The 23,747-nt window shown below is 48.9% G+C and overlaps 1 protein-coding gene across 6 annotated transcripts in view; it reads right to left on the bottom strand.

The window, feature by feature from the left end:
- Positions 1 to 9,131: 9,131 nt before the first annotated feature.
- OLFM1 (olfactomedin 1) overlaps positions 9,132 to 23,747 on the bottom strand; it is a 33,776-nt gene continuing 19,160 nt past the window's right edge. For 5 of the 6 annotated variants that reach the window (XM_074161039.1, XM_074161040.1, XM_074161037.1 and 2 more), the window contains 4 exons: positions 23,489 to 23,644; positions 20,812 to 21,031; positions 14,039 to 14,145; positions 9,132 to 10,883 (listed from right to left, as the gene is read on the bottom strand). In XM_074161039.1, the coding sequence (XP_074017140.1) occupies positions 10,209 to 10,883; positions 14,039 to 14,145; positions 20,812 to 21,031; positions 23,489 to 23,644 (1,158 nt within the window). In that variant the 3' untranslated portion in view covers positions 9,132 to 10,208. Of the gene's footprint in view, positions 10,884 to 14,038; positions 14,146 to 20,811; positions 21,032 to 21,232; positions 21,594 to 23,488; positions 23,645 to 23,747 lie in introns of those variants that run through there. The other variant, XM_074161041.1, reaches the window with a different exon arrangement.

Here is a 23,747-nt window from a genome sequence, read left to right as displayed (position 1 = left end):
TCCAGTTTGCAGAAGAAAAAAATGGGATTTTTTTAATCCCTACACATAGCAAGGCAATACATGGAAAGCAGGGAAAATAAGCCTTGGAATGAGCCATCCACCTTGAAGCTAAAAGGGTGCTCGCAGAGAGGCCTTTCACCTGCTCCGGTGATGAATTCCCACATTTATAAGCCTGCTAATGGCAAGCTGCCGTAACACCTCTGGTGCCTCTCAGCCCTGGCAGGATTTTCGCTTCCCAGTGGCATCATCTCCTTGTGCTGGGGATGCTCTGGGGTGTGAGACGAGGCCGGGCACAACAGGGACACAGGCTGAGCATCACTGTGGGCTGTGAGCCACTGGTTACAGCATCTCTTCGTTACCTGCCTACAAGATGGCATTCGATATGTAGGGCAAAAACTCCACAGAAAACACTTGGGGTTTTTTATGCCATCATTAAGCAAGGGAGTAATATGACCAGATGCTCTGAAAGAGACTGCTGGATTCAGCAGCAAACAACAGAGAAGCCGTAATGATTAAACATATTAGATAGTGAAAGACAACAGAGGATTAATTTCAGCACTTAATTAGAGTACCTTTAATCTTCCCCTTCATCACTATTTTCCTCCTCTTCCCTTCCCTAGTTTGTCCACATGTGCTTCCAGAGAGCATCCTTCAGGGAAGAGGGAGGTGTGAGATATGCCAATGTTTATTTTAACAGCTCCTTTTTTAGGGCTCTGCTGTGAACACGCTCCTCCTGTTGAACGGGCTTGTTGCTATGGGATAAAGTGATCCAAGTTCCTTGTTTTGTACTTTTTCTCCCTTCTGCTTCCATGCAGGTCTTGTTCCTTGCTGAAGGACACCTTTGTGTGTGCTTCCCAGGCACCGGTGGCCTGGCTGCATGTTTTCATGGGGTGTCCTTACCCTACACCTCCATCCGCTTCCAGGGAATTAATTGGCTGCCACCAGTTTTATGTCCTCATGGAGTTTCAGCTGCAATTGAACTGACACCAAAACCAGCTAAAAGCTGGTTATTCAGCACTGGGGCAGGCTGCTCAGGGAAACGGTTGAGTCACCATCCCTGGAGGTATTTAAAAGACGTGTAGAGATATGGTTTAGTGATGGTTTTTGTCAGTTAGGTTGATGGTTGGACTTGATGATCTGAAAGGTCCCTTCCAACCCAGGCAATTCCTATGATTCTATGATTCCAAAACCACTGAGCGGGCAGAGCCCCGGCAGTTTCTGCAGCACTCTGGGACTCCTGCGAGGGTCAGGGCGGGTGTTTGACGCAGCGGAGTACTCACGATATTGATTTAACAGATGGGAATTACAATATTAATGCTGCATTTAATATTTAAAATGCAAAGCCTATGAGAGCACGGCTGTGGACTCCCAGGTCTGGTAGCAGGTCTGCAGCAGGTTTCCGGCAGCAGCTACTGCCGCGCGCTTTCGGCAGAGCATTACAACTCCAAACACAGTCCATTAGACAGCATCGCCCCCAGGACAGATTTCTTCCTGACCCTTAGCTGACAACCATCGTGCGCCCTGGTGCATGAGGGCTGACTGCCCTTCCGCAGGTTTTTCTCCCATCTGCTTTAACAGCAGAGACTATTTTTATGCCGAAAGGCTGGAACATTTTACAGCTCTTTATCCCCAATTTGTGCCTGGCTGGGCCGGCGAGACTGGGGTTCCTCGCCCTGGCTCCCAGCCGGGGACGTGCAGCACTGGGCTCATCACGGCTGTAACGAGGGGGAGCGGGAACATCTGGCAGCCACAGAGCAGCTTCTATTCGCTCACGTTATGGTAACGCAGTAACAATGGCTGGTAATTAAAAGTCTGACAGTTTTTCCTGTGCAAAACACTAGTTTATTGAGTTTTTGAAAGAAAGCATTACGGCTAAAATCTGGGCACAGAGCCCTGTTCCTTTACAGCAGCTTCCCCTCCTCTGGCTTTACTGCGGCAGCAGCTTCTCTCCAAGCACCTGCACTTGAGCGGTGAGCGTGTGGGTACTTTGGGATGCTCAGCAGAGCTGGAGAGCTGGGCAGAGAAGAACCTAATGAGGTTCAACAAGGGCAAACGTAGGGTCATGCACCTGGGGAGGAAGAACCCCAGGCACCAACATAGGTTAGGGATGGATCTTCTGGAAAGCACTACTGAGGAGAAGGATCTGGGATTCCTGGTGGATAGCAAACTTTCCATGAGCCAGCAATGTGCCCTTGTTGCCAAGAGGCCCAATGGAATCCTGGGCTGCCTAGGGAAGAGTGTGGCCAGTAGGTTGAGAGAGGTCATTCTCCCCCTCTACTCTGCACTGGTGAGACCACAACTGGAATACTGTGTCCAGTTCTGGGCTCCCCAGTTCAAGAGAGACAGGGAACTACTGGAGAGAGTCCAGCGTAGGGCAACAAAGATGATTAAGGGATTGGAGCATCTCCCTTACAAGAAAAGGCTGAGAGAGCTGGGGCTCTTTAGCCTGGAGAAGAGAGGGCTGAGGGAAGACCTTATCCATGTTTACAAGTACCTAAAGGGTGGGTTGAAGGAGGATGGAGCTGAACTCTTTTCAGTGGTTTCCAGCGATAGGACGAGGGGCAATGGGCACAAGCTGGAACATAGGAAGTTACATTTAAATATGAGGAAAAACTTTATGCTGCCCAGGGAGGTCATGGAGTCCCCTTCTCTGGAGATTTTCAAGACCTGCCTTGATGCAGTCCTGAGTGATGTGCTCTAGGCAATCCTGCTTCAGCAGGGAAGTTGGACTAGATGATCTCTAGAGGTCCCTTCCAACTCTGACAATTCCGTGATTCCTGCAGAACACCTTGCATTTCCAGAGGCTGGTTTCTTTCCCAGGGGTTTGGATCCTAAAATCTACAGAGAAGAGCTAGCACCCAGCCCTGCATCCAGCAAGGATCAAGTGCTCAGACCTGGCTCAGTATCATCATCATCATCATCAGCTGTAGCAGAGGATTACAGCCCTATTTTGCTCCATTCACTGCAAGTCCCGAATGCCTCTGGCCATTGCTGCATCAGTGGTTTGTGCTGATTCTTCCTGCTGTTTGAGGGGAAATGATAAGAAAGAAGGAAGGTGGAAGTTTGGAAATATTTCTCGGCTCCTGTCTGAGCTCTTTGATGCGCTGTGCTTTCGAGTGGTGTTTGCAAGAGGAAATCTTGCTTGAGAGCACAAATATTTGTGTGGGCCTCACCTAACACCTTTTCTTCATGCAAACTGCTCCTGGACTGCAGGACTCGCCCAACTTTCGTTTCTCAAAGTGCTGTCTGAAGCCCAGCTCCCAGAGCCACCCCATGTCCCCTGGACGGTCCCTCTCACCATGGCACTCCAGAAAGCCAGATCTCTCCTTCCTTCCTTCCACCACAGCTGTTCCCAGCTCATCCCACACTCGTAATTGCTCATCCTGCCAGTCATGCAAAGCCAAGGCAAGCGCATGGTGCCACCAGAGCATTTTCCCCGGACCTTGCTCCCGCAGCTGAGCACAGCAAACTGCCCAGTGCTCACGGCCAGGATCACTGGCAAATTCCTACTCAGCTGTTAATTTAAAATCCCAGCACAGATACCGAGACTCACCCTTGCGGCTTCACATTGCAGAATTGCAATAAAACTTTAATTGAATGCCTCCTTCAGAAGGGGACCTCCCCGAGTTAATGTCAGCCCCTCTGAGTGACCCTTCACAGCCACAGTATGTCTATTTTATTATGGCACGCCATGGCCAATTTGATGGGGAAAGGAGACTGCTCAGGCCACAGAGAGGAAACGCTTTAACACTCATTCAAAGTGACAGTGCCCCAGTGCAACATGACTGGTAAATGCTAAATTGCCACAGATGGCAGATTTATGTTTCCTTTCCCCAAGGTCCCTTGCCTGCGTTGCTGGGGGCTCGCTACACGTGCTCGAGGAAGGACCCACGTTGCTGCTGCAGGTGCCGATCTGCCCGTAGACACCTTTTTTTTTGCTAGCCGGGTGCTCAGAAAGTGCAAAAATGGGAAAGTATGCACAGGAGGGCATGAAAAAAAACGATCCTGGAAGCGATGAGGTCTTTAAAAGCCAGATCAAAACAGCCAGAGGGAGGGTGAGGAAGAGCTCAGGCCTCATCTGTCGAGAGGGAGGTGGTTCACTGCAAAGCAGCCCCAAAGCCGGGAGGATGCTGAGGGCCAGGAGGGAGCAGCAGCCTATGGACAAATGCAGTGACACAGTGGCTGGAGGTGGCCCTGAGCCCCTGTCTGGGTGTCAGCCGGTGGGCTGGGTTCTGCTCTCTGTCTCGGACCGAAACTGTTCCTTAGGGTCATTTCCTACTCCTCTTGGAGGACGGCAAAGCCAGGAAGCCACCGGTGCCCAGCGTGGCCACGGCTGCCTGCGCAGCAAATTCCTTATGTAAGCACTCCTTTGCATTCCTCTTTTTGTGCTTTTTTTGGTTTTATTTGACAGATTTGCTTAAAAAACAGCGTGGGAATACAAATGACATGTTCAATACAGATCAGCTCATGGCTTTACAACATCCCAAAGAACATAAGTACCATATTATCACAAGGTCCTCGGCGCGGGCTGAGAACAAAAGCCCAGCACAGGTGGCTTCGGCGCGGTGCTGATTGCCACAGCTTGCACCGATCCCCCCATCCAGCTCTGCTGAGCACCAAAGCCACATCCCTCAGCGATACGTGTCCTCCTGTGACGATTACACAACAGACTCTTAATGGCCATAAACTTATCCAGCCTGGCAGACCCGGGGAATATTTTGCAGGCGGAAGAAGCTGTTTGGGGTTAGTTAAAGCTCCATGGGCTGGTGCCTGTCTGCTGCAGGCAACCTGCATCACTGCTTTAACTCATCAGATACGATGGGAAGATCGTCGAATCATAGAATCGTAGAATGGTTAGAGTTGGAAGGGACCTTAAAGATCATCCAGTTCCAACTCCCTGCCATGTGCAGGGACACCTCCCACCAGACCAGGTTGCTCAAAGCCCCGTCCAACCTGGCCTTGAACCCCTCCAGGGATGGGGCAGCCACAGCTTCTCCGGGCAACCTGGGCCAGGGTCTCATCACCCTCACAGCAAAGAATTTCTTTCTAGTATCTAATCTAAATCTACTCTCTTTCAATTTAAAACCATTACCCCTCATCCTATCACTAGATAAAGAGTCCCTCCCCATCTCTCCTGTAGCCCCTTTAGGGACTGGAAGGCTGCTATGAGGTCTCCCGGGAGCCTTCTCTTCTCCAGGCTGAACAACCCCAACTCTCTCAGCCTGTTTTCATAGGAGAGGTGCTCCAGCCCTCTGATAATATTTGTGGCCCTCCGCGGGACCCATTCCAACAGCTCCATGTCCTTTCTGTGTTGAGGACTGCAAAGCTGGATACAGCACTCCAGGTGAGGACCCCTTTTTAAGAGGTCTTAAGCAAATAATTTAATCCCTCTCCATTGCTACTCCCCTTGTTTCACACCAACTGTAGATTTCAGGAAAAACCAAGTCCTGGGCTTGCCAATTGGCCACCCATCTCCCCAATTTTTGGCCACCGCAGTAGATCAGACATTAGACACATCCAAGGAACCCAGCCCCATGCTTAGTAGAAGAGACCTATTTTTCTTCTATGTTCCTATCTAATAGTTGCACTCCTCCAGCTAACAGCTTGCGCAATACAGGGAATATAATCCATGCCCATCTGGCTTTTATTTATTCGCGATGGGCCTGATCCTGCAATGTTGGGAGGAGCTGAGCCCTGCTAACTCCTTTCCCCCTCTCCTAAAACAGAGGGTCTCAGCACCTACCATCATCTGGTGGGAACGTATCCAGGGTAAATTAATATAAAGAGGGATGTGTACATTTGTTTTTACAGTGCTGTAAAAGCGAAGTTATTAAGAAATCAGCCCATAATTGCCCTTTTAATGATTCTTACTCTTCTGCATTCATTCAAAGAGAGTCATCTCTATTGTGTCAGGTATAAAAAGAGCAGCTTCATTGACATAGTTTATGACTTTATTAAAACCAAGGATTTTATATTAATAACTATCAGCTCCTCAGCTATATTTCCCTAGTGAAGGAAATGTGTGTATTGGTGTAGGTCCAAGGCAATTTGTAAACACAGAGTATTAAAAGGCTCAACAATTCTAAAAAGTTTTAATTGGAAACTCAACAAATTGCTTTGCAACATCTTAATGCTTCAATATGGAGCTCTCAGATAATGAGGAGCTAATTAAGGGGCCAGGATTCATTTTTTTTATGATAACTGTCTCCATATGGGCTCTGCATTCAGCGCTTGCAGAACTAATGAAGGTCAGAGAAGTAACAGCAAAGGAAGAAAGGAAAATTTTTAGCTCTCGGTGTTGTGATGATGCTAAGCAACAGCCAGTATTTCTGCCTGGGTTTTAGGCCAGGTGCTGAGCAAGCTTCATTTAATTCAACAGGACAGTCTGTAAGCGCTATCACAGCTCTGAGCTGCATTTTGGAGCCCACTGCGGCTCCCCATGGGCTTTCCCACCAGTGGGGGAAGGATGAGGTCATTTCCCTATGTCAGCCCTGAAAGCCAGGCTCTCCCCTCACACAAACCTGGTTACCCACCTTGGAGAATGACAGCAATGTCACTGTGAGGAGGTGAAGGGACAGACACACAGCTGGGCTGTCCAGAGGCACGTAGCCATGTTCATGTCCTACTGTGCCCAAAAGCAGGGCAAGAATCCTCTGGGGTGGGCAGGAGGGCTCCAGGGAAGGTGTTTGTCTCAGAGCAAAGGATAGAAAAGGACCACGGCTTGGTGAACTGCAAGAACGAGAGCAAACCCCATCAGATACCTCAGTCATCCCAAGGCAGGTATGTACCAGCTGACTCAAAGGATGAAGGAGAGCAATGTCATGACATCATACAAAATTAAGTCTGTACAGTTACTTGCTCAGCCACGGAGCTGGGACTCATCACGGCTGGTGGGGCTGGAGCAGAACCTGGTTTCTGCGTCAAACCGAAACCCTCACAATTATCTACTATAGTGCTTTCGAATTAATCCCTTATAAAATATTAACAACACAAACACACATACGAAAGCACGGTCAGATGTTTGTCTGAAGTAACTCACTGACTCCCATGACTAAATTTGGACCAGCAAGCCTCGTGCACCAAATTAAGTCATAGGCTATAGAAAGCAATCCTCTGGGACGTACTTGTCTTTGAATGGCTCATCCACTTGAAAAGTAATACATACCATTAAGTATATGACCATATGGCATCCATTTATAGAATATTGCACTACAGGCAAATAGGACAAAGGTACGCCCCTTAAAGCACTTTTCTCATCTCATTAACTTTGGGTACATGTTACAGAAAAGCTTCTCTGTCTTTGTTGCGTTCAAGGACATTTTGTGCTGTTGAGTCTTGTCTTAAACGAATTGCACTAGGAAAATTAGAATCTAAATGTAGCTGTGCCCTAAAGCAAACAGCATTATTTTGCCTTTCTGTAATTCAATTTATTTTTGCAGATCAATGTTTTGAAGCAAACGTGTTCTTTTGTCCTCAAATCTTGCCTAATGACAAAGCTGACTTTGGGTAATTTGGCACACGGCGATGCTTCGGTGTGGCAGCACGCCTGGCCGGGCTGCTGGCACATTGGGGTGGTGCCCTGCCATGTGCTCTATCTACCTGAAACATCTCCCCCAAACCAGGCAGATTGGCTGGGACTATCTCTGTGGCCACCTGCAGAGGTCTCAGAGAGGAACCGTCTGGTGCTTGGGGCCATCAGCGGAGCTCCGCGGCGGGCGGGAAAAGAGAGAATGCAAAACCCAGCTGCTGGGACAATAATCTACACCGAAAAGCAATTCGGCGTGTCGTGCAGCTGATAACAGCCATGATTCAAAACTCAAGCAAGACGTGCGGGAGAATCACGCCGATGCGCTCGAGTGGGGTCACTTGGCTGCAAAAGCCCAGCCCCTCCCGTAGCCATCAGCATCCCTCCCGCTGATTGCAGCCATCCCTGGATCCGGCTCTAAATCTTACAAAAACAACATGCTCCCCTTAAATGAATTTGCACTGAAGCGACGCATTAATTAAATAGAAATGACTGCAGGTGCCTTACAGCTTTTTGGCTTAACAGATTTCTCTTGTGCGTCGAAGATCAATACTGCTGCCAATTACACCCTGGGTGTCTAGCCCCCTTTTTTCGCTTCTTGGAGGGAAACCCACTGCTAAATATCGAAGATCTCCACAAACCTGGCAGTCCAGAGCCTTGGAAATATGGTCTGTAGCTCAGAAACGAGTCCTCAGAGAGCTGTCCCCATTCTGGATGCAGCCAGCATTTCTGTACGAGCAGTAGTGCTGACACAGGGCTGTATCTCAAACCCATGTAACCGGCTCAAGTATCTGCATGTGGAGGATCGTTTGTTGCTTGTGGTTTAATCCGGCTCTGGGAAACCACATCGCACCACTTTTTTTTTTTTCTTTCCCCTCCCCTCCTGCTGAAGAGCCCAGCAGGGACCTTCTGCTAAGGCCGAGAGGTTGAAATCCATATGTGCAATTTGCAGCAGTCGCCAATTGCTTATATTCAATTTCCTGACCTCAGTGATCCGTGCTCCTTCCGAGGGCCCTAATGCATCCATCTGCCAAGCTCGAAGGCTGAACCTCATCAGTGAATATAGCTGTTCACATACCACTTGGCTGAAAAACCCTCAAGCCTGGTGGTGATAAACACCATCACCTGCTTCTCAGTTTGGGAAGGAGGCGACAACGATCTAATGACACCAGAGCAAGCCCTTTGCAGCTGCCATGGGTACCAGGCAGCCCAGCTGCCCACGAGATCCAGCTCAGTGGGGTCCTTGGGAGGGAAGTGAAGGCAGGATGGGTCCTGTCATAGAACCATGGAATGGTTTGGGTTGGAAGGCACCTTAAAGATCACCCAGTTCCACCCCCTGCACCTCCCACCAGACCAGGTTGCTCAAAGCCCCATCCAGCCTGGCCTTGAACCCCCCAGAGATGGGGCAGCCACAGCTCCTCTGGGCAACCTGGGCCAGGGTCTCATCACCCTCACAGGAAAGAATTTCTTCCTAATATGTAGTTTAAATCTCCCTTCTTTCTGTTTAAAACCATTCCCCCTTGTCCTGTGGCTCCACTCTCTGATGAAGAGTCCCTCCCTTGGTCACTTGTAGAGAGAAGACAATAAACAAAGCAGGGAAGTCTCCTAATATTTTTATTGTTCCTTAGATAACTGTGGATAGTACAAAGTTTTCCTCTTAAAAAAAATTAATTACCTTCACACTTCCATAAACAGGGCTTCCCATGGGAATCTGATGCCACAGAATTTCCACAGAAGCAATTTCCAACCACCATAATGCTATGTAGATAGTATAACAGTAAGAGAATATTCTTGTAATTATCAACATGAAATTGGTTATCTGTGTATAAGGGTGAACACTGATCTTTTTTTTTCTTTTTAGAAACAAAACCATCATTTATTAATCCAAACTACATCATTGCATTTACAACATTCATTGCATAAACTGGACATACAAAGTTTTGCCACCTCTGGTAAATAACAGACATACATTATACAATATATTTGCTGAATACATAAGTTCAAACAATATGGGTACAACAACTTGTTCATAATACATACTTAAACCATCGTGTTTAATAGTTACTAAGACACAGATCCATGAGCTACTTCGGGTCTCAGCACAGTTAATCTAAGTGACAAGAACACAGTTGAGAGACAGTAGCTGCAATGGAAGGCGAAGAAAACTAACCTGTGATAGGTCTTGTTCAGACAGCGAGAGCTCCTCACGGGTCAGCTTGTTCTGCTTAGAAATACAAATCACACATCCATCACAGCTGACCGGGATGTCGGGAAAAATGTCCATGCAACCCACACACAGAAGAGAGCGAGTCTCCCAAGGATAAACTTTCAACAGTCATTGCCTTACTTCTTTAGGATGTACTCTAGGTTTGCTATCGGAACAGAAACAAAACAAAACCCCAAACTTAAGTGGTTCTTTAAGTGCAGTTCCAGCTGCAAGTACATGGTTACTCGTGAGTCTATAACACAGGGCCAGACTTCTAGAAATGTAGAGGTAATGCTGATCTGTCAGGTTTATGCTGAATAATCCTCCATGATGTTGGTCTTAATTTTGGCAGCTGTTTATATATTTACTTATTTAAAGTGTGTTTCCTTGATATTAGTTTGTGGTCTTTTTTAAATTCATTTCTCCCTTTTTTCCCTTTTTTTTTTTTCTCTAGATCAGTTTCTAAACAAGGATGGACTACAACTCGTCAGACCTGATGACGTGGAAGAGGGTGACATTGTAAAGTATTTGGTGCCCGTTGTTCCAGGCATAGAGGGCCCGATCCTTGGGGTTGTAGTCCAACATGGAAATGTGCGAGTACTTGTTTTGGAAGGGGATGTCGATGTACTCGTAAGTGGAGGCGTTGGTCTGGTAGGCGTAGTGCACCTTGGTGCCTCCCGAGTAGCCGTTGGTGACGTAGAGGGTGCCGCAGATGATGAAGGCCTCCCCGGCGCTGCGTTTCGGGTAGCTGGTGTTCCAGGTCTGGAGGCTCTGCAGGGTGTTGGGGTCCAACTTGCTGATGACGATGTTGCCCGCGTTCTGGTTGGTGGCGTAGACGGCCCACAGCCCATTCTCATCCACCATGAGGTCAATGTCCGAGTGGCCACCCCAGGCGTAGTGGTACATGTTGTTGTAGCCGGCATAATCCAGGCTGCGTGTCTTGAGAATGGTCTCTGTTTTCAAGTCAAACCTGATAATTATGTGGCTTTGGTATTTATTGAAATAGATAGAGCCATTGTAGACCACTTGACCGGTGCCCGACCATGGGTGAGGGAGACGGTGAGAGGTAAAATTGTCAGTATTCATGAAATCTGCCATGGATTTATATTCACGGACGAAGCGGTTGTTGTGGTAACTGTCCATGTACCAGACCTGGGCAAGTAACAGAAACACATGGGGTTAGAAAACAGCAGAGAGCCCTTTGCACATCACCCTAGAAACTGAGCTGGGAGCAAAATCCAGAGCAAGGAATCCAACCCACTGGAAAATGATGTGTTCCAACGCCTGCCACCTACACCCAGAAATAAACCCAATTTTTGGGCCCCCAAATCAGCCAAGAAATCAACTGAACAGCAAAGCTTTCCTGGGGGGTAACCTGTTATTTCCCCAGGAAACTGGGACCTGAAGAGGTTCCCTGGGAACGCTGCATGATGGACATCGTCCTTCCAGAGGGCAATTTTTCCCTGGCTAAACCCTGCATATTATGTTGATTCTGCTTTTGTTTCCCGTAAGCCCCATTCGTGGCAGCACTCAGTGAATGACAGCAGCTGCTGCGCAGAACTCCATTAATTTGGCATGCAGAAGCGACGGATGCAATCTCTTATTGTCAAAGAAATTCAGGCAAAGTCCATATTGGTTTTAAAATCATACACTTCTGCATCAAAAGCTGAAACCAAGGCTGCTAAAACATGAGAGACAAAGACATCAAAATCTCACTATCGGTAGATGGGGGAGAGGTTTCAGATCATCATTTAAGCGCTGCTTCGCTAGGGACACTGTCTAGACTCCTTAAAAGAAAAAAAAAAAAAGCTTTTGTCATATGAAACCAATTCGGAGGCAAATGACAAAGCTGTGCAGTTAATATCAAGGAGAAATATCCATCCAGTGAGTGACATTCCATATGCAGTTGCTGCCTAAAAGATAGCTGCTTTCTGTGGAAACTCTTCAGGAAAGAGAAAAAAGTAAATTAAAATAGCAAGAGGGAAGCCGTTAAGGGTGCAGATTTGGGTAATGTTGTAGTGCAAACTTCTTGTGCTAAATCTGACGGTATCGTCTCTGCAATATGGCTGTCTCCAGCCTCCCTGGGGAGAGAAGACAAGTGTTTCCACACGGTGTGTGCACCTAAACTGCTTTTGGCTGCTGTATTTGCAAGGCCAAGTGGGGTCTGCAAAAACTTTGTGGGGAACTTCAAGCTCTCCATCGTTACCTCCCTGGAAACACTGCAGAGGTGGGGAATGGACGTGTGGCAGATGGCCCTGACCTTCACACCTCCACTGTGGGCTTGAGGGCGGCTGCAAAAGCACTAGGAAAAAACACGTCCCTGTGTCCAAGACAGAGAAGGGCCTGCAGCCTGGGAAAGCTTCTGCCGTCAGACCTGGTGCTGGAGAGCATTCCTCATGTCATTAAATGCCCACCTTCAACTAAACCAGCTTGGGAAGTTACAAAAAAACCTCAACAATACCCAGAAAAACAACTGTCTCTATGCTGCTCCCATTTCACTCTTTGTTATTAAAAAATTACACATGCCAGTGCCTTGTGCTCAGTTTTTAGAGAGACAAAGAGAAGCCCAGAAGAGCAGAAGCCATGGCATCACGCTGGGGCTGCAAGGTGGCAGGACCCACCAGCATTTCGTGCTTTGGAGCAGCAGAGGTTGATGGAGAGCACCGTCCCATCACACGGGCTGGCTTTGAGCAGCCTCCTCCTGCCAATCCCCATCAATCCCGGTGCTCAGCGTCCACCCGCTGATGGGCTGCTCCCGCGGGACTCGCAATTCCCCCCAGTTGTGTTCAGTGATTTCCTGACATGAACAAATGACCAGCTGAACGACCAAACACCTCCTGGGGCTTGGTGACATAAGGTGGGTATGATAAACTGGCCATCTCTCCCCATCCCCAGTTTCCCACTCTGCCGGGCAGGCAATGAAGGTCATTTAATTGTTAAGAAAATTCACAGTAGATGTATGTATTATATACACATACACGCTTGTGAAGCTTGAGCTACCATCCAGAGAAAACTGCTTGTCTACTCTCACGACAAAAATACACTGCAGAAAAAGGCATGGGTAATAAAAATATTAAAAAATACTGGTTTGAGACAAAACTCTCTGAAGATATGGGAAGATCTTTAGCATTTGATCAACCAGCTTCAGCTGCAACGGGCACCTGACTCTTCCTTCACAGATGTATAAATCATGTTAGTGCCGAGGGATGCAGCAAACACAGCCCGAAGGGGACAAATCTGTCCCTTCTCTTGAGCAAAACAAGATGTGATGTGGGTAAAGTCTTCTCATCTCACTCCATAATTAGGATCTTATTGGGGCTATGGGTGAAATTTTAATAACTGTAGAATACGGAGGTGGTGTATTGGGAAACCAGTGCCAACCGGTTGGCTGCTGGAGGGAAAGAGCTCGACATCTCAAGTCACCGCAGCTTCGTTGCTGCACATCCATGGGCCAATGGAGCCACCCCCAGGGGTGGCTTCTCTGGAGCATCCCTCATCTTCTCTCAGCTACAGAAAACTGATCACAGGGCAAAGCTCTCAAAATAGCTGCCCCAATACAGCCCTTGCTGGTGCCTTCGTCCTTTGATGAAGGATGCTGCATGCAGGAGGGAATTACCACACAGCCAAGCTCTGTGATTTTTGTTTTGTTTTGCTGCCTGAAAATCCTCAGCAAACACTCGAGATATTTTCCATTCCATCAGTCATGGGAAGCCTGGATTGATTTTCAGCCAGTTATTGGCCTCCTACCTCCTTGGGATCAAAATTGAATGGTCTGAATGGAAAAAAAAAAGACCAAAACAAAGCAAAACAAATCTCTCTCTGGCTGCAGTCAGTTAATTCCTCACAACAATGAAGGTGGAGGATGGAGGACAAATGCAGTCAGATGACATTATTGGAGGCACTGGCAGCAGAAGAGCAGCAAGGTCTGGGACCACAGATCCCTCTGCTCGGCCCCAGCTCCCTTCTGGCTGCCAAACCCAGATGAGAAACCCAATATTTGAATTTTCCCTCCCACGGGGGGCACAGACCTTGAGGTGACACTTCTGAGACCATGGACGCTCATCACTGCAGTGAGTCTCACCTGCCCTGGGAAGGGACCACTGCCTGGGGCTGCTCAGCCCCCTCCTCTTCCTCCCTCCCTGAGGGATCCTCAGCCCCCTCCCGCTGCAGAGGAGGTCAGCAGAGCCCCCTGAGATGAATTAGGACCTTCCACAGGTTTCACAGGGCTTTGGTGCTTGCGTGTAGTGAGTTTTCAATGACCTCAGCCGCGTGGGTAGAGCACGGGGACGAAGCTGTCGCGGTCTTACCTTGTTCTCTCCCTCGGGAGCGAGGGGGTCCGTCATCCACGATCCGAACCTGGACCCCGAGGTTTTAATTGTGATCGGGTCACTTATTCCCGTCAGCTTGCCACAAGCTGAAAGAGAGTGCAAGGCTGGTGAGCACCCCGTCAGACCCCCACCGCCGCTCCTGTGGCCGTGGGTCTTCGCCAGCCAGCCCCGAAGCCCCGATGAGGGGCACCAGAGCCGGCCACCACCCACACCGCTCTCCCCCCCGCTGATGGGCAGATCTGGTTTTATTTAATTAGAGGTGATTAGGCCGGGAACAACTGTCGGGTGCTTTTGTTTGTTTTGTGCCTCTTCATAACAATTGTCCTTATCACACTGCCCCCAAGAAAACAAGCTTTCCCGAGCCAGCCGTGCTGCCGGCGTCGCAGAATAGAAAATGAGCAGAGTTAGCCAGGGTCGAGCAGCCAGGTGGAGAAATTAGCTGAATAGCTCTGCTCGTTTCTGCTGTAACAGAGTGGGTGCAGCCAAGATAAAAAGACAGACGTGTCTACTCCAGCCCCGTTGGAAACATGCATTTGTTACAGGTTATGCCAAAAAAAAAAAAAAAAAAAAAAAAAAAGAAAAGACAAGGTGGGAAATTATACGCAATATAAATCAATATAAATCTCTTCCTCGCAAAGACCGTTTACTGGCTTCTATCAGCCGCTTTCTCTGTTCCCTATGGTGTCTGCACACTTAGGAGACTAATGAATTCACCAATCTCCTCCTTTACCAGCTCTGGGAGATGAACCCAACCACGGCAGGAGGTGGGGTGTCCCGAGGGTCCCCTGGGAGCCACCCCATGAATCCTGCCCAGACTCAACATCACCACGACAGGGACCCGCACCCGTGCAGCGCTACGAGCTAGGTTTTGAAGCATATTTAGGTGCTCCACACCCTTGATTTCATGCCATTGAATCCATGTCAGCACATTTGCAAGCCCAGGTAAGTGCCTGGCTGTGTTTTTAAGCCCTAAAGACGAGATGAAGCAGTGGCAACTCTCCCCCCAACTCACTGCACCGGCAGCTTGTTCCCTTCCGTGGTTCTGTCCCCTGGCACTGAACCCAGCATCCCCCCGGGACGGGGGATGCAGGTGGGAGCCCACGGAGGTGCTGCTGAAACATGTGTGGAGCTCTGCCAGCCCAGGACAAGGTCCTTCTGCTCAAAATTACCAACTAGAATCAGAGAATCATAGAATAGTTTGGCTTGGAAGGGACCTTTAGAGACCATCTAGTCCAACTTGCCTGAGTAGGGACATTTTCAACTAGATCAGGTTGCTCAGATCCCCGTCCAACCTGACCTGGAATGTTTCCAGCACGTACACTCTGCAATATCTCTTAGCTGCCTCTCTCCTTAGCCTGGTCTCACCTGCCCCTGTATATTCCTGATTACGGCCATGGGACACATCCGCCTACCTCAGCTCTGAGCTGTGGGCAAAGGGGTCACCTTAGCCCAGGGCATAAAATTGATGAAGGTATTCTTGATATGCACCAGCATGACATGGGCAGAGGGAGCATCCATCTTCCCACAGCCTTCAGATAACAAACAGATAAAGAGAGATCCCACCGAGAAGCAGAGAGCTTTGCTGGCCTCACTGAGACACAACGTCTGGGAATTTGTCTGATGCATTCAAACCCTCTCAGCTCAGGAGAGCAAGGTATCGACAAAGGGATGCAATGGGTTAAAATAATAAATCCTTAATGTCTTGCAAATTTCCCTTGCAGAGGACCAGCCTTCCTCTAATCACAGATCTGCTCAACGCTGCCTTCCGTTATCGCAGCCCTACATTGCTGTCACTTTATCTCCTTCCTTCCATTTCCCTGGAGAGAAAGGTTGTATAAAAGCTCATTGATTACAAAAAAAAAGGTAAAAAAAAAAAAAAAAAAAAAGTAGCAGCAGCTGATAAGGGTAAACCAGTGTTGTTTGCAAGTGGTGAGGCTGCATCTCATACACGTTTAGCTGGAGGCACATTCACAACAGCTCTTCAGCAATGCAAAAGGGTTGCTCTTACACAGGGCAAAGTGTTTTCTTTCTTGGTGTAAATCTATCAAAGGCACTCAGATGCTGGGGGGAAAGTTTAAAATGGATCCTTTAAGGCCCCTAGTGAGCTGGCTCCCTGCAGCTCTCATGGGCTTTCCACCCAGGGATGGACAACTACAGCCCCTGTGATCCTCATTCTTCTGTTCCTCATGAGATCCAAACCACACTCCAAACACCATCAGGTTTTTTCCCCATTTCTATGGGGCTGGCAATCAGTAAATGCAGGAAGATTTACTCTACTGGGGGCAGAGGGGACTCTTGTCATCTACTGCTTCCCTTGGACATGTCGCAGCTTTACTCAGAGCAGTAGCTCACAAGACAGGATTCTTGTGACTCCCTACGTTCTGGCAAGAAGCAGCAGCCTCGAAGCACCCACCAGCAGCACCCACTACTCCCATCAGTGCTCTCCTCTGCGGGTGAGGAGCTGAGCATGGGGTGGTGGGTTGGGAGAGCAGAGCTGGGGAGGGAGCCCAAGACGCCCAACATCAGGGGAGTTTTTAAGCCTTGGCTGTGATTGCCTGAAAGCTGCTGCTTGATTGCCCAGAAAAGCCCCCCTGCAGCCCTGAGCAGCCTAGCACCCATGGGTGCTGAGCCTTTTGCAGCAAAACTGCCCTCCTGTTGGGATGGCAGGAGCGTGGGACACTGCGGGCATTTCAAGCCACTCAGGGACAAACGTACAAGAGGAGAACGTGACCTGGTGCTCATCCATGAGCCCACGACACAGAGGAAGCCTGTGAGAAGCACCTTTTGGGGCATGCTCGGAGGATCTGTTTTCACTCCAGTTTCCCCAGCACTATTCAGGCTCCTGGCCCATGGGGACCGGTGTGTCCATGTTCCTAGAAAACAGCCCAAATCAGCCTCTTCCCAAGTGACCCTCCAGGCTGACCCAGCCAACCGCTTCTGACCTCAGCAGAGCAGCAATGAAACACCACCTCCACGCACGCATCCCCTTCCTCCAGCCGCACAAGGAATTTTCCAGCAGGAGAAGACACACTTTCCTCCAGCCAGTTAAACCGACTGTTACCATCCTCCCAGGACACTAACACCCCCGCTCCATATTTCTCCTAAGGTCCAGCCCGTGAGCGATGTTTAGTGGCTCAGCAGTAATTTATCCACCAACGCAACCACCACGTTGACACCAGCACCGTCTCCTTCTGGGCTCAGTGGTTCTGCTTGGGCTGCCGCTGCTACAGCCCAGCGCCTTCCCTGCTGGGGTTACCCAGGAAGCCGAGGGCTGATCCCTATATCCCACATCCCGGTCCCAGCCCTCCCCAGAGGGAATGGGGCTGCAGCGGTTGGGTTGTGCCCTGCCCTTGCCTCTGTCACCCATCCAGGAGCTCCCACCATCCCAAAATCCACCTGGGACAGGATGGCAGGGCTCTTTCCCTGTCTCTGCACCAGGAATGTGGGCTTGGATTTTGTGGAAGAGTCAGGGGAAGCTCATTCTCTCAGGCAAACACGAGCTGGTAGGGCACAGCCGAGTTAAATTCCCCCTCGAATCAAGGAGCGACAACCTCTCCATTCCTCCAAGGCTCCTCTCTTAGGAACATTAATGGAAACGTTAAAATCCCTGTATAAATAGTGATCTTTCAGAGTGTAAACAGAATAACAGATTGAACGTGCCATTATCGATTTTTTTTTTTCCCTTCACACACATGCCAGGGTCAGGAAGCGTTTTCACTATTGATCCATCAATAATGCTTAGGAAACCCAAAATGCAAAACAGGACCTTGTCTAAGGAAAACGCTGCTGCACTGTGGAGCGTCAGTGCTTCCCAGAGGTTGGGGAGAGGCGAACCAGGTGGCAACAGGGCACATCCCTTCCCCTTCCCTCATCCCGTGGTTACTGCAGCAGGTCCCTGGTCCTGTTCTGGGAGCTCTAAGCTGCACCCTGAGCTCTAGGAAGCAAACACGCACCGGGTGAACGGTGCTGCTGACCCATGCAGGAGCAAACCTAAGCCGAAACGTGCTACTTGAAACGTCAGTGAATCCCTCTGAGCAGATAATTTGCAGCAAACAGCAATCCTCAGCAGCCAGGCAGCAAAGTGTCTTTAAGGTTGTTAACCGAATTTAACTCAATTAACTACCGTTTTCACTGGTTTACACTCCGGAGCGATAAACAACATTGGAAATTCAATCCGTGCTGTTTGCTGTTAAGTGACCAAATAAATCACCCTCCTGGGCAAGCAGGAAACGCTCCCGGGTGAACCCCTGCGAGACTCAGCACCCGTCTCCATGAGCACCCAGGGCTGCTGTAACACCCCGAGGCAGAGAAGCTGCCCTGACCCCACGGTCACAGAGAGAAGAGGAGAAAGAAGGGGCACAGCCAAAAAGCCCAAATAAAGCCTTGGAAAAATTGAAAAAAAACACAAAACCACCAAAGTTTCTAGAAGACGTTGCCTGCAAGAGCTGGCCATCCTAGCTGCCTCATTGAGTCTTACCAGGGCTACTGGGTGGATGTCCCAGCTGGAGGACCTGACCATGATGGGGATGCAATGAGCCAGGACATGGCCCAGAGCAGAAGAAGCTAACGGTCTAGGAGCTCTCCAAAATCTTTTTTTGGAGGCCTGAATGGTTTGGGAGTTATTTCCTAAAGTTTGCCCAGGGTCTGTGGGAGGATCATCCAGCTTCCCTGGTTCTGGTAGGTCATCCCGGGCTGGGCAGCTGGAGAGAGGCTGTGGGGTCCAGGATGGTTTTTTTTAAACAACCATCCCTGGGAAAGCACTTCTACAGCCCAGACTTGAATCCCTGGTCCTGCTGCTGTTCCCTCTCCCTATCACACACAGCTCCTCCTCATCGTCAAGAGATGGGCTGAAGGCTATGGATGCAGCAAGTGGATCCCTCCTCTCATCTCACCCATCTCTGCCTTTGGCAGGGGAGGAATGAGAAAAGCCATTCACAGGGCAGAGCTGCCCTGTGCTGGGGGTGTGGGGCTGCCGGGGGGTGTGTGTGCAATGTGACCTTGGTCAACCAGATGCTCCTGGACCTGTTCTCCATCCTTTCTTATCTTACCCACCACAGGACTGTCATTCCCAAGATGTCTGTATGGTCCCCATGAGATAACGCTCCGGGTATTATGTATTGCTAACACGGAAAGCACCAAGTCATTAAAATCTCAATCACTTCTGTCCCCATTAAGCTCTCAGGGTGAAATTCCGGTGGGTGAGGACAAGGAAGGTGAGGACTTCCCTGTCATCCCCCAAACCCTGCTGCCTTCCCAAAGACTATCCCAGGAGAGGAGAGGGACCACAGAAAGCGATGGCACTACTCGCCTCAGCCTGTCCTGCCCCCGAACCGAACCTGGGCACATCAGCGCTCGTTAATAAATGAGAAATCAGGCCCTGCCCTCTCACTCAGCCGGGGGTGGGGGTGTTCATACCCGCTGCCCGGGCAGCCCCGGGGGGGAATCTCGGTGCACGACTCGCTGCACGCTCCTACTTCTGAGCGTCCAGGCTTACACGGAAATTCACTTTCCCAGATTTCCAGCGAGAGGTAGCTGGTAAGGGATGTGGGAGGTAAGAGGGGAGAGGGTGGAAATTCAGGGGGGGAAATACAGGCGAGGCGGCCGCTCACGGAGGCGTGGGGGCGTCTAGAAACAAGCAAAAGCAATCCCACCAGCAGAGAGAGGAGAGAAACAAAGCGTTACCTTGGCCAAGGGTATAAAGTGCTCAGAAGAGATCTGATCCTCCGTGAAGTTACCTGAGAGTGTAATTTCATATGTGCTACCAAAATAGACTGCAGAGCAGTTAATGTGTTTAGATTATCTAAATTGCTTAACAAGAAAGTCAATAATGTAAGTAGAAATTAAATCAAGTCAGAGCGAGGCCGACAAACCGGGGGGAGATCCCCCGCTGCTGCGGGAGGCAGTGCCCTCCTTCCCCCCTTCTCCATTCCCAGTTTGGGGTCAGACCCCGGGTTCAGCTCCAGCTGTGTCTCCCCACAACAGACTCACCGGCTTTGGTTAATTAATACTCTCTGAACGAGATTCCAGATGAATCTCTGGGGTTTTTTAAGCACTGCTGGTTACTTGGCCTGATGGAAGGGGGCTCCCTCGGGGAACGGGAGATCCCAGTTCCTCGGGGAACGGGAGAGATGGGGAGGATTTATATCCTGCGCGCGGCATCGTCCGGACCAAACCGCGAACCCGCACCATCATGCTCTTCTCAACGGGGGATTTGCAAGATGCAAAAGGGAAGGGAAAAAAAAATAAAAATAAGGGAAACCGAGTCACAGCCCACACACACGCACACCTTCGAGGGGGGCGCAGAGACCTCTGCTGCTGCGCCAGGTCCAGCCAGCAACGGGATCGGCCACGGATGCAGAAGCAAAACGGGTGCATGTGTTTGCTTTGCATAAGCGTTATTTGCCAGGGGCACAGGCATCATTTCCCTGCATTTCACCGCGTTTCGCCGCCCGCTTATGCAAACGCTGCAAAAAGTCACATGCCCAGTGGAGGGCCCGATCCTGAAGCACTTACGCCATGAGCAACATCGGTCACGGGAGTAATCCTCAGCAGGACTACTCCCGGGATTAATGTTACTTAGAGCATAAATATTTACAGGATCAAACCTGGCTGTGCCAGCTCATCCCTTTACAGCCAGGCCAGGCCCGGGGTGGGGGGGAGATGTCCAGCCTTAGCATCTCTGCCTCCAGACGGGATGGGTGGTTTGACATCGATGGTGTTTAGCCAGTGCCACCATGTTGGTCTGAGCCTACCTAATTTTTGCATGCATGCACGAAGCCTTTCTTCAAGATTTGACACTCTGTTCTGAAGCTCTTCGTAGTCATAGGCGCCAATCTCTTCCTGGAGTTCGTTTAGAACTGACGTCAGATTCTGGACCTCCTCTTTAAACTGCAATACCAATTTTGCATCGGCTTTGTACTCTTCCAACACTGGTATCAAAGGCCTAAGTTCCTCCATTTTCGCTTTTATTGCCTGCAAGGTTAAAATAAGCTTGGTTCAGTGCTATGCGTGCAAAAATCTGCAACACTCTGCCTTGACCTGGTTGCTTCCTACGTGAGTGCAATGTTCATATCCCACAATTATTATCATTAAAATTATTTTAATTATTATTTTTGGTCCAAATGATGTATTGGAAAGAACATATTAAACAGGCTGCAGAACACCAAAATATTTGGGAAAGGCCTTTATTTGTCATTTTTAGAATGCAACATCTTAGGGTTACATGCTTCAGATCACATACACAAAGAGTTCTTTTTTTTTTTTTTTTCTTTCCAAAAAATAAAATAAAATAATATATATATGCATTGACAAGGGTTTCAAACTATTCATGAAATGCATCTACAATTGCATGCAAAGGAAGATCTCGGTTGTGTGGTTCAAGGTTCCTTAGTGAGATATGGTGCTAATTTGGAAAATAATCAAAAAAATAAATGCATGGTGCAAAATGCTCTGTGGCCCTCTTTTCATGGTTACATGGGAGTGAACTGCTTCTTCAGTCACTGCAGCATTGAAAAAACTTGCTTTTAAGTTAGCCCTGTAAGCAAGAAAATGAAATACTGTTGAGGATCTAGCTCACTAACCTGCCTTATATAGATAGCCATTCATAGACAAATACTCTTACGGAACTAAAGAGAAAAAACAAAACAAAACAAAACAAAAACCAAAACACAAGAGCTCTAAAACCACTCACATTTTAATGCTGGCATTAGCAGAAACAAAATGCTGTGGCTGTTATTTAAAATGGTGCTTTGGCAGCAAATTAGGCAAAAATTCCTTACTGTTTTTAGGCGTGCTCTAAAGAACATAAAAATCAAAGCCATTATCAAATTTATTTTGCAGAAACGAAGTCTTTTTTTTATTATTTTTATTTTTAAACTAAATGAAGGCCTCGTTTAAAGGCACAGTACGCAGCATTTTGTTGAAGATGCTTTGCTCCAGCAGCTAATGAGTAGACATAAATATGCATGCACCTACCCGTTAATGAAGCATGTTAGTATACACCGTATACCTGGTGCTGCTTAAACTATCGCACAGTGGCCAGGGGCTGTGACATCTGGCTGCTGCTGCTGCTGAAGCAGCTCTGGGGTGATGGGGATCAGAAATCGGTCCTCAGCCTCACTTCTTCCCTTCCCATCCCCTCCTATTTAAGTCAAGAAGCTTTCCCTCCTGCTGTTTGCAGGAATGTGGGGAATATTATTTTCTTATTTCCTTGCACTTCCCGGTGCAAGCTCCCAGGCAGGCAATGGGGAGGATTAAACTCATTGAATGGAGGGAATAAAAGAAAAAAAAAAAAAAAGGAAACAAAAAAAAAGAAACTCATGCTTAAATCAGAAAGATGATCCTTATGTCCAGACCGCAGAGCTAAATTTAAGGTCCTGCGGTAACCAGAGATAGGGAGTGGAGGAGGTGGAGTTGGTGTAAAGTTTTAAGAACCTTCTTCCCAGCTTTTTATAATGTAATCTTGGTATTTCAGTATTTAATTCATCAATTAAAAGATTCTGCTTTAAAACACCAGCCAGCTGGGCAGCTGCCTGAAAACAAGGAAGGGAATCAGCTGGGTGGCTGAGCCGAAACATCCCCAGATTTCACTGGAATTCCTGTCAATTGGGTTTTTCTATCTATTAATCCAAAGCATTACTAAAATTTAAGATTCCAAATATTGCTGACAGCCTCTTTTTGGCACTTTCATTTGTTCTCAGTCGTGTTCTTGAAAGTTTGACCATTGCTCGCAATGACAGCTTCATTTAAAAGGCTGATACCTTCACTTCTCATTTGTATGACACCAGGACAAAACAGGTCTAATCCTTCAGAAGGTGCTGGTGCTGCTGCCAACACCATTATTTCTAAATTGGACGTTTGCACATCCTTGAGATGTGCAGTTTGCCAGCCCAAGGACAGCTGCAATAGTATTTTGGGGTTTTTTTTGGGGGGGGTTGATTTGTTTGATGGGTTGCCCTGTTGCTACAACCAGCCCCAGGAGGGCAGTGGTTTGGTGACAGCCTGCTGTGGTTTGCCACATTCTGCAGAAACGGGAACGGAGCCCCAGCTCCTGGTGTTTCCCAAGAAAATCAGGTCCTGGGCACGGTGTGGGGAAGGGCTGCCTGGCCCTGGAGGGAAATTCGGGTGGCCCTGACCTCAGCTGCGCTGGGGTCTCCCCTCTCACGGAGCAATCCTACCCTGCCCTGTTTGGGCCACCCAAGGCGGTTCATGACTACAGGAAAGCGGAGATTTATGCTTTTACCCTATAGAAAAATGTACTGCGGCCGAGGACGCGATGCCGCAACCTGGATCTGGCCACGCTTTGGACAGGAGGGAGCTGCACGGGTGGGCAAACGACCGGGCCAACGGCTACGTGAGCTGCCAGGGACGGGGGCCACCCCACGAAATCCCTGGCCACGGCTTCGTTAGCGGTTTGGAGAGCGGACATACCTTAAACTGCCTCGCCAGGTGCTGCTTGTGGCTTTCTTCCACTTGCTTAAATTTGGATTCCAGTCCCCTCATCTGGTTTTCCATCTTCTCGACGTACTGTAGGTCTCTCTGAGTCCGCCTGTCCAACACCTCTATCGACTGGGACATGTTTTGCACCTGTCAAATGAGAAGGGACTCATTAAGAAGGTGCTTCCCCCACTTGCACCCCAACGCCAGACGTTGACCTTGTCCTACACAGCCAGCAAAGCTAAAGGGTAAT

Source organism: Numenius arquata, chromosome 19 (genome assembly GCF_964106895.1).
Source record: "Numenius arquata chromosome 19, bNumArq3.hap1.1, whole genome shotgun sequence".
NCBI lineage: Eukaryota > Metazoa > Chordata > Aves > Charadriiformes > Scolopacidae > Numenius > Numenius arquata.
Note: the sequence above shows the minus strand (reverse complement) of the source record. Positions and strands in the feature narration are given on the sequence as shown.